This window comes from Phanerochaete carnosa (assembly GCF_000300595.1).
Source record: "Phanerochaete carnosa HHB-10118-sp unplaced genomic scaffold PHACAscaffold_10, whole genome shotgun sequence".
NCBI classification, from domain to species: Eukaryota; Fungi; Basidiomycota; class Agaricomycetes; order Polyporales; family Phanerochaetaceae; genus Phanerochaete; species Phanerochaete carnosa.
The window spans coordinates 1,726,605-1,739,291 of NW_006767637.1; the positions used below are offsets into that span (position 1 = coordinate 1,726,605).

General features: G+C 54.9%; 5 protein-coding genes across 5 annotated transcripts; 4 read left to right on the forward strand and 1 right to left on the reverse strand.

The window, feature by feature from the left end:
* The first annotated feature begins 111 nt into the window (after positions 1-111).
* PHACADRAFT_263407 (uncharacterized protein) lies at positions 112-2,010 on the forward strand. Its single transcript, XM_007400427.1, has one exon. It carries the CDS (start codon positions 419-421, stop codon positions 1,877-1,879), a length of 1,461 nt encoding a protein of 486 aa, XP_007400489.1. The 5' UTR covers positions 112-418; the 3' UTR covers positions 1,880-2,010.
* A 765-nt stretch (positions 2,011-2,775) lies between these two features.
* On the forward strand, positions 2,776-3,634 carry PHACADRAFT_263411 (uncharacterized protein). The gene is made up of 5 exons (XM_007400428.1): positions 2,776-2,864; positions 2,915-3,002; positions 3,060-3,121; positions 3,181-3,401; positions 3,459-3,634. Exons 1-5 carry the CDS (start codon positions 2,861-2,863, stop codon positions 3,534-3,536), a joined length of 453 nt encoding a protein of 150 aa, XP_007400490.1. The 5' UTR covers positions 2,776-2,860; the 3' UTR covers positions 3,537-3,634.
* Positions 3,635-3,768: 134 nt separating this feature from the next.
* PHACADRAFT_263416 (uncharacterized protein) lies at positions 3,769-7,897 on the forward strand. Its single transcript, XM_007400429.1, has 4 exons — positions 3,769-4,436; positions 4,487-5,376; positions 5,458-5,793; positions 5,846-7,897. The coding sequence occupies exons 1-4, from the start codon at positions 3,773-3,775 to the stop codon at positions 7,559-7,561; spliced, it is 3,606 nt and encodes a 1,201-aa protein (XP_007400491.1). The 5' UTR covers positions 3,769-3,772; the 3' UTR covers positions 7,562-7,897.
* Positions 7,898-9,264: 1,367 nt separating this feature from the next.
* Positions 9,265-10,417, forward strand: PHACADRAFT_263419 (uncharacterized protein). Its single transcript, XM_007400430.1, has 7 exons — positions 9,265-9,390; positions 9,502-9,529; positions 9,587-9,599; positions 9,664-9,819; positions 9,881-9,956; positions 10,008-10,087; positions 10,146-10,417. Coding segments are annotated over exons 2-7 (492 nt in total). The 5' UTR covers positions 9,265-9,390; positions 9,502-9,527; the 3' UTR covers positions 10,311-10,417.
* A 662-nt stretch (positions 10,418-11,079) lies between these two features.
* PHACADRAFT_263422 (uncharacterized protein) lies at positions 11,080-11,791 on the reverse strand (the record flags this gene model as incomplete). The annotated part of the gene is made up of 1 exon (XM_007400431.1): positions 11,080-11,791. A coding segment is annotated over exon 1 (346 nt), but the record flags the coding sequence as incomplete, so codon positions are not given.
* Between the last annotated feature and the right edge of the window lie 896 nt (positions 11,792-12,687).

Here is a 12,687-nt window from a genome sequence, read left to right on the forward strand (position 1 = left end):
AGGTCCTCAACGACTTGTGAGCTGGGCAGAGTCAAGATTGAGATAAGCGGCGTCCGGGGCGCGGAAACGGGACAATTGCCTGATCCGCTCGTCCGACAACATTGTCTGTATACGGCAGTATGTTTGATCGGAGAAACCTCGGTGCCATTGACCATCTCACGGAGCTGCGCGAACTCTTACCAACCCTTTCCCGATCTTGTACCACAGCAAGTATCCACACGATATAACCGCACAAGGCTGACCTTGCTATGTGCGATAAGTTGGCAACCGTTGTCTATCAGTGACTACGGCCTCCTTGTCTACTCCTCAAGCTCAAGTCAAGTCCGCTCGGTACGGCCTAGTTGCGCGGAGACGCTCCATTCTTGAACTGATCTCAAGCTTTTCCAGGCTCAAGATGCCTTCTGTTCCTGTTGCAACCATGGGCAGGAAGCTGACGATCGTAAGCCGTGGGCGCATGCAGCTGGCGAGGTTTCTGGGCCCTTCCTCTCCTACCGGCACTGCAGCTGCTAGCAATGTCGTCTCCCTCGTAGCTTGCAGCGTCCATCTCGAACAAGTCGTCACACCTGTGTGTTCGTCTTGCACGACCCCCACATTGCCCCAGGAGCTTTGGGACATGGTCATCGACTATCTGCATGACGATCGCATCACGCTACTCACATGTTCCATTGTGTGCAGATCGTGGCTTCCCTCCAGTCTGCTCCATCTAGACGGCCACATTCGTGTACAAATTCCGTTTATGGAGCCCGTCACAGACGGCCCGTACAACCTGAAGCAGTGCGACACAGACATCCTTGCCCGAGTCTCTCGTCCGCAACACGTCAGCTCACTAACAATCAAATGGAACACCTCGAAGCGAGATCCTCCTCGTCCGCGTCTGCATCCGCATTATTCCATCATCCTACACAACAACCTATCTCTGGCCATACAAGCCATGCCGAATCTTGTCAGCCTAACGATGATCGGTCTACGAATACGGTATCCCAGGCATCCCCCTGAGTCCAAGGACGTCGTTCACTTCTTCCAAGCGGCCTTACAGCTCCCACGCTTACGCGAAATCACTATGGTCGGAGCAACCCTGGCAGAATACCCTGATGTGCCTCATTTGTCTCCAGACGTCGAAGTCGCCCCTTCGCTGGAGAAAGTGAGCATCAGAGAGAGCGCTATGAATGGAATCACCCTCGCGTGGCTATATTCACTCTTACTGCAAACAAAGGATCCTCGCCGTTCCTCTACCTCTCTTCGTCATCTTGATATCCCCTCCTCTTTCCTTAGCTTTTCTATGCAGGGTCACTTTTCTTGGTACACCTCGCTTCTTTTGTCCCTGGGACACGGACTGCATCATCTCGGCCTTCAATTTGGTCCTGTTCATGGAGCCAACGGTCAGACAGAGAGCATATTGACTCACCCAGGTGTGTTACGGTACTTGTTCCGACACGGAAGGCTAGCTAAAGCTTGTCCAGATTATTCTGCATTCCTCGGGGCGCTCTCTCGTTGCGTCAACGTGCGCTTTTTGGACCTGTTCCTGCACGGTCCAGACCAAGCTGCCGTCGCAAAGGCCGTATTCGAATACCTGACCACGCTGCCTAACACCCCGCCAATCACTGAAGTCGGCATCGCGCTGAGAATGCCCTGCGTGGACACAAAAGATCGCCGCAGAGCCCTCAGCAGAGCCACTGCTGCCTTGCGTGCCCTGGACTCACTGCTCTGTGGCTTGGGCCAAGTACGTTGTGTCACAATTAGGCCGACGCTGACAGGCGGTGGTATGTATACTACCGGCGAGTCGAATTCGTCGGAAGCACGTAGAGCATGCGAAGGGGCTGGGTTATTGTGGAAGCATCTGCCGAAGTTGCGGAAGCGTGGGATCCTTCGAATGGAGTGATGGAATCTTGGACGTCAGAGACTTCCTACGTGGGGACAGGCCGTATAAAATTGCATTGTACTCTAGTCGACTGCTGGATTGTATCAGATTCTTCACGAATTGCACATGTTTCCCGCTAGGCATTGAATGTTACGACACTGAGGCCTGAGGGGTGCATTAGACTGCGTGCCATTCACCAAGACAGCCTATCTCACAGAGCGGTTGCGTCGACTTTCTATGCACGATCCTGGCTAAGATCAACCGTGACAGGACGGGTTTCTGCAACAGGGATGTCAAGTGCTACTGGGAAGATGTGGTGTGAGCCGTGTTGAATCCAATGTCCACAACATAATTTGGCTTGTGACAGGCATAGTTTTCTTGATGTTTAACACCTTTTTATCGAAGAACGACATGTCGGTCCTACTTCAGCCTGAACTCGTCGAATTCAAGCTGTGATGCGCCTGACGCGCCATCATGTTTGCGCGTTACGCCAAACGCCACAAAGCTCGAACGAATGGCGCGGCGTACTCGCACCCGCTCCGATATTTGTCTTTTCGTCCATCCTCAGCTTATTCTAGCTGCTGTCTGTTCTTTCAACCTGGTCCGTGCATGAGCATAATAGTACCACGACTGTCGAGCATGGGAAGATATCGCCTTGAAGCCCGTCTTCTGAGGTTCGCTCGGCATCGGTTCGGCACGTAGCACTGCCCAGGATGGCAATGAACATGCGCACAGATGTTTACCTACCGAGGTTTTCTCACACACATGTTCCGTCGTCCGTCCCTGACGTCGCGGTGTCCGCCGCGGTACAGCCTCGACTGCCCAGCCTCGGCCGCCAGGCGCTTGATTATGTAAGACATCGGCTCTTGGCGGGCGCGCGCAGCGGCGCAGTCCTCTCGCACATCTTGCTTTCATACCACGACGATACCTACAAGAGCGAGCCTCACGATAACAACGGTACACTGCTTGCTGCCACTTGAATTTTGGACGATCAGTTCTGCGATGCGTACGTTGTACTTGCTTGTACCAGCGTTCGTCACTCAGTGTTCTATGCAGTTACGACCAGACCGTCGCGGGTACCGCCGACGCTAGTACTAGCGCTCTCGTTACTTCCTACTGCTCGAGCGAACTGCGTGATAGATGAGTATGCCTCAGCCATCTGATAGACCTTCACATGATGGATTTAATGAAACTTCTGTAGCGATGGTTTTGAGCATTGTACGCTGAGCACGGGGGCGCGTATCGGTATAGCTGTTGCTCTCAGTAAGTTTATCGTTCTATACATATATGCGCCCTGCATAGCAAGCTGATCTGTACCACAGTCATTGTGGCACTTCTGGCTGCTTCTTGCGCCATCCAACATCGTCGGCGCCGCATGCAGACTCATATCATCAGCACAAACAGTTATGCCAATGCACAGAACGTGAATTACCCACCAAACGGCTACCCCTCACCTTATAGCGCACCCCAACAGCCGTATGCACCGCAATATCCCCCTCAGGCTCTTCATGATGGCTACAACCCGCAGGCAGGGTTCGCTCCGGTACGTCATGCCACACTGCAGCGTCTTCCGAGACACGCCTGACAACCCGTTTCACAGCCGCAGGGTCCTCCGCCTGGTTACTACCCTCCGCCGCCGGGGCCTCCGCCAATGAATGGCAAGGAGGACAGTGTCTGATTTTCTATTCGCTTCAGGATGTGTATCTTCACTGCTGCATGTATCTATACCCGTGTATCCGTGTGCGAATTCTGTAATACATGTACAATTCATGCGAGAGCGTTGGGTTCGGTTGTAGTCGCCAGAAATTCAGTGCCTGGCATGACAGCGTCTGCGGCTAGTTCTCACGTGGTCATCTTACCTCTTCACTCTGTCGTCGTGCAGACCGTCCGCCGCTCTCTACTGTTCATTTCTTCATGCCTAGCCTTTTCTCTCGTTCTCGTACCAATTCGACGCCAAAGAAACCGTCTCCAGAGGTGGCCTTCGATGAATTCGGCCGCATAACGAGTAGGGGCTCTAGCAGGTCGCTCACCCCCGCAACTACGAAGAAGGAAAGAAAGTCCAAGGACAAAAGTCGCTCAAAACAGTTACCAACCGAGCCCGAGTCGCCAGAGTTCTCCATTCCAGACGGCTACCTGCCCTTGAACCTCAATCCGCAGCGTTACGAGCCCGGCGAGGAACCGGCGCAGGAGCGCAGACAACTTCTCGACTACGGCTACTTGTGCTACCAGCGACATGTCGTACTGGGCCTGGAAGAGGTCGCGAAGCTCGTAGATGTTGTGGGGCACGAGCTTGGCACCCGCGGTCTGACTACGCCGTTCATCTTCTCATCACTCGCACTGGATGTGTCCTCCGCCGCTGTCAAGCGGCTCATCGACGCTTTCTTGAAGACATGCGACGGACGCTACTCGGCGGAGGCGGAGAGACAGTGGCGAGAGGAGGCAAGGCTGACGGGGCCCCACGAGCTTGGTATGTGCCTCCGTTGGGGTCTCGCACGGATCGTGAGGATCGTCGGCAGCCAAGAAGTGCGCGGCTTGTTGTCGTACGCCAGCTACATCGACTGGAGTCAGGCAGAAGCAGGTGCATCCTTATTCCCGTCCTTCTCTGCAACACTTCTGACTCTCTCAAAGCGTTTAAATACCCGCCCACGTACTTTGAGACCTTCGTCGCCTCTCTGGAACCTATCCTGCAGTCACTGCTCGTCAGCCTGCTCGGATTGCTCACTCGATTCATCGCCCATTCTTCTTCTTCGGGACACACGCCACCGACGCTTTCACCCCTTTTCGGACCTCTTTTCTTCGGCCTGGGGCCCTCGAGTCTTGCTTTTCATCATGTATACGTTCACTATCTCCGTGCGGTCGCTGCGACCGAACACCTTCTATTTGCCTTCATCCGCTGGCAAGACGCACCAAGTGCCGAGGGCTCGAGTTCCACCACACTCGGTGTGCCGGCACGGCTCAAGGCGTGGATAAAGGGATACCCTGCGATGCTCCCTACAATTAACCCCATGGAGCGACCACAGCCCCGGCGGGGCGCGCGTACGACTCGTGTCGTCAGCGTGCGCCGCAACGTGCGCATGTACAGCGCCGACCTCGTCAAGACCGCGGCCGGCTGGGGCCAGCGGCTGCGCGGTGCACCGACCTCGTCGGACCGCTCCTTCGCGCTGTCCAAGGAGTGGGACCGCATATGCCCACCGACGCTGAAGCTCGCGCCGCGCTACTCGGACTCGTTCAGGAAGCGGATGGACCTTGCCACGAACTTTCACCCCGACGTGGGTGCCGGCTCGTCGTCGTCGACCCTCAGCACCGCACCGTCCTTGTCGTCTTCCACCTCGACCTCGTCCACTGCCTCCTCGCTGCTCGAAGACAAGGAGCTCGGTCTCCTGTTGGGAGGCAGGACACCGGAGGACAGATTCCGCAGCTTGACCGATTGGAAGTGGGGAGAGTTCGAGGCGATGGGGTTTGGGGACGTGTCCGACAAGCAGAAGCTGCAGTTCGACTTGACCGAGAGTGCGAGAGCTGTGTGTCCGCCATTCTTTTCATCGTCCACCCTTTTGTACTGATCGCGGCTGTGATACGCTCCATTTACACGCATTGTACAGGCCCGCTCAGCGAAACGTGCGACGCTCACCTGGCAAGACTTCTCCTCCACAGGTTTCTCCCGGAACGACGCACCTCTCAGTACTACTCTGCAATTTAGCACGCCAGTAACGAAGACGATCGACGCTTGGCCTCAGCAATCCCAAGAAATACACCGAAAATTGAAGAAAACGCAGAAGGCGCTGCCCTCGTTTGGCTGGGACACGGAGCCGGTCGTGGGCGCCGAAGAAGTCATCGAAGAAGCTTTCATCGATGTATTCTGCGATTTGATATACGGTGGCGGCTGGCTGGATGTCGAGCGTGGAGAAGAAGCGGACCGGGAGTGCAACTGGGCTCTGGTTGGCCGCTCTCTCTTATGAAACTATATCATTCGTGTTGACTTTGCTTTAGGTTGAGTTCAAGTCGCTTCCGGTCACGCGGGCCAACATGACCTCTGGCACATCTGATCCCCGAACGTCGATGACACTGATTCTGTTCGAAGAGTTCGTTCCTCTGGAATACAGGCAGCAGCTCTACACCAGCGGATCGACTCGACGGCGGCTTCCCTCGTTGTTCGGCACACCATCCCGCAAGCAGTGGAAGCCTGCCGCGACTCTCAATGGCAGACCGTATGTCGTAGGCCATGTACCGCACAGCCCATCCTACCGTGAGGTAGAATTCGAGGGTCTCATACGCTCCAACGAGAGTGCGACGAAGGTTATGACGCTCAGGCCTCCAGCGAGGGCCGAGTCAACGAAGACAGTGACACCGCCGCAGAGTATCGGTATGCCTCCGGTGCAAGCGAAGCCCAACCTGTTCTTGACACCTGTGGCCGCCACGGATACGAGCATGAAGAGGATTTCCAGCCGGACCAGCGACAGCGGATCGACGAACAGTCGTTCAGGTACACCGGTGCAGAACGGAAACCGCAAGTCTGTTTTTCGGCTACCCATGAGCCCGACGACGAATCGTACAGCGGGACTCCCCCCTGCTGAACACGACCCTGTAGATTTTGAGGCGAAGACGATCTACGGGGACGAGCCCATGGGACATAGCCGGGGAAGGCCGAGTGAAGACGCATGGGTGGACATCCTTGTGGCGAGCAGCTCCCGCCGTCTTGACGCACAGGCCGCTGAACTCCAACCTGGCAGCGGCCTTCGTGGCGACCGCTCCGATCCTGATCTCGCCAGCCAGGAAGTTTCGGAGGTGCTCGCGGCCGTGCGCAACGGCAGAGTCTTTTCCGACGATGAAGACAGCATCATGGAGCCCGTGACTGTCGAGTCGGAGAACGAGAATGGTCATCATCAAGACAATCTCACTGTTGGTTCTACATCTGAATTGGATCACTCCATCGCACCCGGGAGTTCGATACTGGACGGGTCATCGGTGGGCGATCTGGAGCGGGAAGAGGAAGAAGAAGGGCAGGACTCAGTACCCTTCAGGCCGAAACGGCTGGGCTACTTCGACTTGCACCCTGACCGCCGACCTGTATTTAACGAGGACTCCACAGAAGTGTCGCAAGCTTCCTCAAGTACATCGGTCCCTGAGCTCCGCATCGAACCTTCAGCAGACGAACCGCGCCCGTCATACGAGAGCGAAGCATCCGAGTATACCGAGTCACAATCCCATGACGACGCGCCTGCCCCGCCGCCAAGGGCACACAGCCCCAAGCCACGGAGCGTCTCCCTCGCGAACGGGTCTCCCGCTCCGTCTCTCCCAAAGAGCCCGGCTGCACCTGTCCCGCCCGCGCCGCAGGCGAGCAAGACGGCGTCGCTCATCGAGATGTACCGCGCGCGCGAGCAGGCGAGCACCGCCAGCCCGCCATCCAAGCTCCCCGTACGCGCCGGCGCTTCGCCCCAGCCCGGCGCCAGCCTCGGGCTTTCCTTGGCCGACCGCAGCCGCCAGCTGAACGTCCCTGCGCCCCGCTCGAGGTCGCCTTCGCCCTCGGCTGTGTCCGTGGACAGCGTCGACGAGTCACTCTCGCAGCCGCTGTCGCAACCGTACCTGGGTCTGGGGCATGCCGACGCTGGTCTGATCAGCAGCGCCAGCAACCCGATACCGTACGTGCATGGCGCGCCGCTGCACAATGTCCTGGAAGAAGAAGAGGACGAAGAGGAAGAAGAGTAAGGGCGCGGGTGCTCTTGCTCACTACCTCGCATTGCGCCGAGACTGCGTCGCGTGCGTCGCCTTCAGGTTAGATCTCTTTCGGGGAATGTGGCTGTAATATTTATCATTTCTGTTAAGGACTTTCTCTCTGTGAATCTGGTAAAATGCTCTTCTCGTGCTTTCCTTGCCTACTTCATACATGCCTAGTCTGCGGCCTCTTGGACGTACATGCTCCCCTGATTTTCGCAATGTCTTCGAGAGAAGATACCTACCGTTATTTCTCGAGATACCACTGCATCCTGGCTTTTCATACCGGATCGCTTTCTCGCTCGTTCTTCCTCGCCCGTTCACGTACCCTATACAGCTCATATGTTTACTATTCTATGTTGTTTGGTATTACATATGACCTCGCGGTTGTGCTCGTTTATTTGTGGCGGCGGGCGGGCGGCGCAGATACAAGTGGGAAGAGGAAGAGCTAACCAGTACAAGCTGTCAGTGATATGGACTTCGACATGGATAGGCCTAATGCGCGCTATTCGAAGGTCCGCCGCCGTAACGCACTGAACCGACCCGGTCGAACGAGACGGCAACACTATCCGTTGTCTAGAACGTTGAAGCTACCAAACCCTAATGTTAAAGAGACACGGTACCGTAATGCTTAGCTCGATCTCCCATATCGGCAGCTTTAAGGATGCATTCTAGGGCGTGCTAGACACTGTTCTGTGCCCGAAAGGACGGAGAGGGAAGCAGAGGGAGGCTGCTTGATAGGCCGAGAACGAGAGCGGTCCAGCGGACGAACAGGATCGTCTTGACCGGGTGCAGTAGTACGGATCCTGCTGCCGTGCTCTGTGCCGCAGGTCAATCTATTATTCGTCTGATTGTGAGCCGTCTTCCTTGTCACACCTCGCCGTCTCCGTGATGAGAGCATGTTTGGGCTTCCCTGACACTTTTTTCTAACCGTGCGGCTCGCCCATAGATACCTACCGACGTTCTGGGCCCGTATTATTGGTTTGAGAGCGTACCATTTACCAGTGCGCTTGGCTAAACGTGTGAGAGATGATCCTCGGAGGCATCTCGACGCAACAGCTGGCGCGCCGGTGCGGGTATACATTCTGCAGGAAATTCAGGCCAGACGGCATCTTTAGAGTTTACACACCTTCGCGACAGCATGGAGGTAGCGTGGATGCCGTTGAGCACCGATGGCGTACGTTATTGGCCCACATCCTCGCCGCGGCCGAGACACAGGGGTTTGGCTTCTCCCGTGCAGTGGGCATAATGAGACCAGAAAACGGCGTGTTCAGTCTGTTACTTTATCTGTCTCTGCTCCAGAAATCGGCCCCCCATATACTAGTCTCGTGAACGGCCTTCTCATCGATTCGAGCTTGCAGGGGTATGTCGACACTGGCTAGGCTGATATGGACCCTGTCTAGAACGATGCGCAGAGAGCATGCGTTGCATCATACAGCGCCCTGTGATATATTCTAGCCAATGAACATCAGTTTACGCTGAAGAAGTTAAGACATGAACACTACCGGACGACGAAGCATCCCGTACCCGTCGCATCGCATCGCTTCTAGTCCTTTCACGTCTGAATGCATTCCTGATCGTTTGTCGTGTGAAGCCACCGAGACCATGCCTCGGAGAGAGTGCCGCTATGAGACAATCTTATTATTAGACAGGTTCCAGTATAAGAACATGGATGAACTGCACCGGACCAGGCCTGCGCATTCACAAGGACAGGTCATTCGCCAGACTCTGTTACATCTGTCCCAGTCGTCGCCCAGACCTGCGCGCTTCAGACATTTCTGGATAGCAGACGCGAGACGCGTAATCTAATCTTACGTCATCACGTGAGTGTTGCTGTTTCCTTGCTTTTTCTTCCATTTTTCACCTCTCGCCCTGAAACGGTCTCAAAACTCCTCACGAAATGGCCTCTTTTCTTCGTCGCTTTATGTCCACAGCCTCTTCAGGCAAAGGCTCTAGCTCCATGTGAGTGTTCGGTCCTGTTAGGGCTGTACAAGTAGCTCAACCGGAAGTACTGTGTAGGGCCAACGTCTTTGTACGTGGACGCGTTTGACAAGAACTAGACGAGAATACTTACTAACGCGCGTGCTGCTCACTAGTTCGATGTTGCTGCTGACTCAAAGCCTATGGGTCGCATTGTCTTCAAGCTGTATGACGATGTCGTCCCGAGGACCGCGAAGAACTTCCGTGAGCTCGCGACAGGCCAGCACGGATTCGGCTACGAAGGAAGTGGCTTCCATCGTATCATACCCAACGTGTGTATTCTCGTGTTTTGCAGCGTATATCACCTCTGACGTGGTCATCCTCCGATCGCAGTTCATGATCCAAGGCGGAGACTTCACCCATCACAACGGCACTGGTGGCAAGTCTATCTACGGAGAGAAATTCAAAGGTGTGCTGTATCACTATTAGATGTGGAGACATTTTACTCATTTATGCTCAGATGAGAACTTTGTTCTCCGTCATACCAAACCCGGTCTGCTTTCCATGGCAAACGCTGGACGCAATACCAACGGCTCTCAGGTACGTTGTACAGTTCTCATGATGTTACGGTAATATTGAAAATCTGATCTTGGCGCAGTTCTTTATCACTACGGTTGTCACTTCATGGCTCGACGGCAAGCACGTCGTCTTCGGTGAAGTCGTCGACGGTTTGGACATCGTCAAGGCCATCGAAGCTCAAGGCTCCGAATCCGGACGGCCAAAGCAGCGCATCGTTATCACATCTTCCGGCCTCGTCGAATAGACTGCCCACCTTTTATTCGCATTTTGTCAATTGCTTTCGTTATCGCACACACTAAACATGCGCTATATCATCTTCCGCTAGTCCCGCAATGCACCTGTGATACTCGCACGATTCTTGTCCGACTCACGGAGGTACAGCCCTCAAATCAACATGGAGCATGTTCCGATCGCGGAACAGAGAAAGAGCTTCAGACAGGAGCTGCATGTCCTCCCGTACACTTATTATGCTCCCGCGGAGGTCGTATGGACGAACCGTGACGTGCGTGAGCTGGGGGAAGCTGCACACGATGTCCTGCAAGTCTTGCAGCTTGACGCGTATGATGTGCGGATTGCCTATGGGGAAGGTGTACGTGGACGGGACACCGATGGCAAGATCGATATGCGTGAGCGGTGCACGCTCAAGTATACTGGTGAGAAGTTCTTTGAGTAGGTGGCACATTGACGAAAGGCTGCTAATGTCGCTGAATGCAAGACTGAGTGAGCGGACGCCAATGCAGCGTGAAGCGCCCTCCAGCAAGGCGGTATACTCTGAACAGCCAAGTCAGCATGGCATCGCTTGACGTGTATAGGGAGGTAGGTACCTTTTCTATTGAACAATCCCGATGTTTGGCTCGGGTTTGCGACGAATTCCAGGCCTAAGTGGTCAAGACTGTGCGCCGTAGCCTGGAGCAGCTGTATTGCAAGGCTCGCATCAGCTGTTGCTCCGTTGTAGAGTGCTACCGGGGTGTCCAAAGCGCAAAGCGGCACCGAGATTGAAGAGGCTTTCGCTTCATGGAGATTCCGAAAGGTCTCCTTGAGCGCGGGACTGGCCAGGTTGCATCTCCGGACCGTGAACCTCTCCAGAAGAGGGACGTATCGCCCGTGCCGAGCATTCGACGTGTGACACCAGAAGTTGTCGAACGCGAGAGCAACTAGGTGCAGCTCTCGGAGACACGGCAGCTCGAGGACAGCCCACGGGAAGCCGGGGTCCGTTGCCGCAGGTTCTCGCGCCAGGCGAAGCCCGCTGAGCTTTAGGATTCTGAGGTTGGGAAAGGCTGTGAGTGTTTGGCATAGATTCGCGTGGAGCATCGTATCATGTGGGCCGTCCGACCACATTGCATCAAGCGGCTCGCCACCAGTCTGCTGCACGATCAGCTCGAGCACTGCTTGAGTATCACTGACTGTGCAGTATGACAAGAGTGGCCTGGGCTTCTGGTCGTCAGGCGGAGCCACGCCCCTCTGGGGAACGCGCGATGGTAGGCGGACGTGTATTCTGCGGCGAGCGAGATGGTATTGGGCCGAGATGTTGAGGGAGCGGCAGACGCAGGCGCACGATGTCAAAGCGTCTGGGTCGTCGAAGAGATAATCGACGATCATGTCTGTGAGCTCTTGTGGGAGACGGTAAATGGTTGGCACATCGTGATGTATAGCCGGCGCGTCAGTTGTCACTGCTGATTTCGAAGAGCAGCGGCGTGGCTTGATACTGCAGTTCCGTAGCCAACACTGTAGCGTCCGTAAACCAGGAGGAGGCATGGTCTCATCACACGCAAAACTGCGAGCGTGAGGCTGAGTTGCTGTTGAGTGCTGATTAGATATCCGTACCCTCTTATCGCGGTCTGAAATAAGCAAGCTTACAAAGAGCTAGTCAGGATGTCCTCCGCAGAACGGTGCGAAAACGCAAAGTTCAGCATACGCATGCTTAATATGTGTGACAGTTTGAGTCTCACGGTGCGGAAGTGCGTGACCTAGGTATCCTGGCGACGTTCGGCCCTGACTGGCCGATGAACTTCTATATTATTATGTAGCCCTGTGTGGATTGTGCCAGCCAGAGGCCACCTGTGGAGCCTGAGAATAGAAGTTTCAGTACAGTCTACGGACTGTTGGCGACTAGAAACTCAACTTGAATACGACCGTAAGATAATTCTGTTATGATCATGCTCTAGCACATTTTGGAGATGCTACTATGTCTATGTATCTTCATGAAACAAGGATTTAACTTGAACAAAATGATTGTCCGTTACATAACGTCCTTCCATGACTGAGCAGTCCGGGAGCAGAAAGCCTATCTTAGGCAGGTGTCAAAGAGGTCGTGCGATGCCATGGTGGATGTATAAAACGGAACAAGAGACAGCTTTGCTCCGCTGCGTGATTAATGTTTTCGTTCGATTGTCTTTCGTGGCTAGTGCCCTCATGGCTGGTGTTCTCGTGGCTGATGGCTTTGTGCGTGCTTGGTATTTAAGTTGACATAAACGAAATTTGCCGCGTTCTCATGGTCAAATTTTATATAGTGCGCAAGAAAGCTGTGCGAATATACGGAAGTCTCTCCTTCACTATCGCTGTGACCGGTCGGAGCTAACCTTCTGGTAGGGGTCTCCCGGCCACCCGTGGTGGTTCGCACA

Bases quoted from the DNA above. Each gene is read 5' to 3' on its own strand.
- PHACADRAFT_263407 (XM_007400427.1), top strand. From the start codon at position 419: ATGGGCAGGAAGCTGACGATCGTAAGCCGTGGGCGCATGCAGCTGGCG.
- PHACADRAFT_263411 (XM_007400428.1), top strand. The intron at 3,122-3,180 runs GTAAGTTTATCG...TCTGTACCACAG, and splicing joins CGGTATAGCTGTTGCTCTCA to TCATTGTGGCACTTCTGGCT. The intron at 3,402-3,458 runs GTACGTCATGCC...CCCGTTTCACAG, and splicing joins CGCAGGCAGGGTTCGCTCCG to CCGCAGGGTCCTCCGCCTGG.
- PHACADRAFT_263416 (XM_007400429.1), top strand. From the start codon at position 3,773: ATGCCTAGCCTTTTCTCTCGTTCTCGTACCAATTCGACGCCAAAGAAA. The intron at 4,437-4,486 runs GTGCATCCTTAT...ACTCTCTCAAAG, and splicing joins CTGGAGTCAGGCAGAAGCAG to CGTTTAAATACCCGCCCACG. The intron at 5,794-5,845 runs GTTGGCCGCTCT...ACTTTGCTTTAG, and splicing joins GGGAGTGCAACTGGGCTCTG to GTTGAGTTCAAGTCGCTTCC.
- PHACADRAFT_263419 (XM_007400430.1), top strand. The intron at 9,820-9,880 runs GTGTGTATTCTC...CTCCGATCGCAG, and splicing joins TCCATCGTATCATACCCAAC to TTCATGATCCAAGGCGGAGA. The intron at 9,957-10,007 runs GTGTGCTGTATC...ATTTATGCTCAG, and splicing joins CTACGGAGAGAAATTCAAAG to ATGAGAACTTTGTTCTCCGT.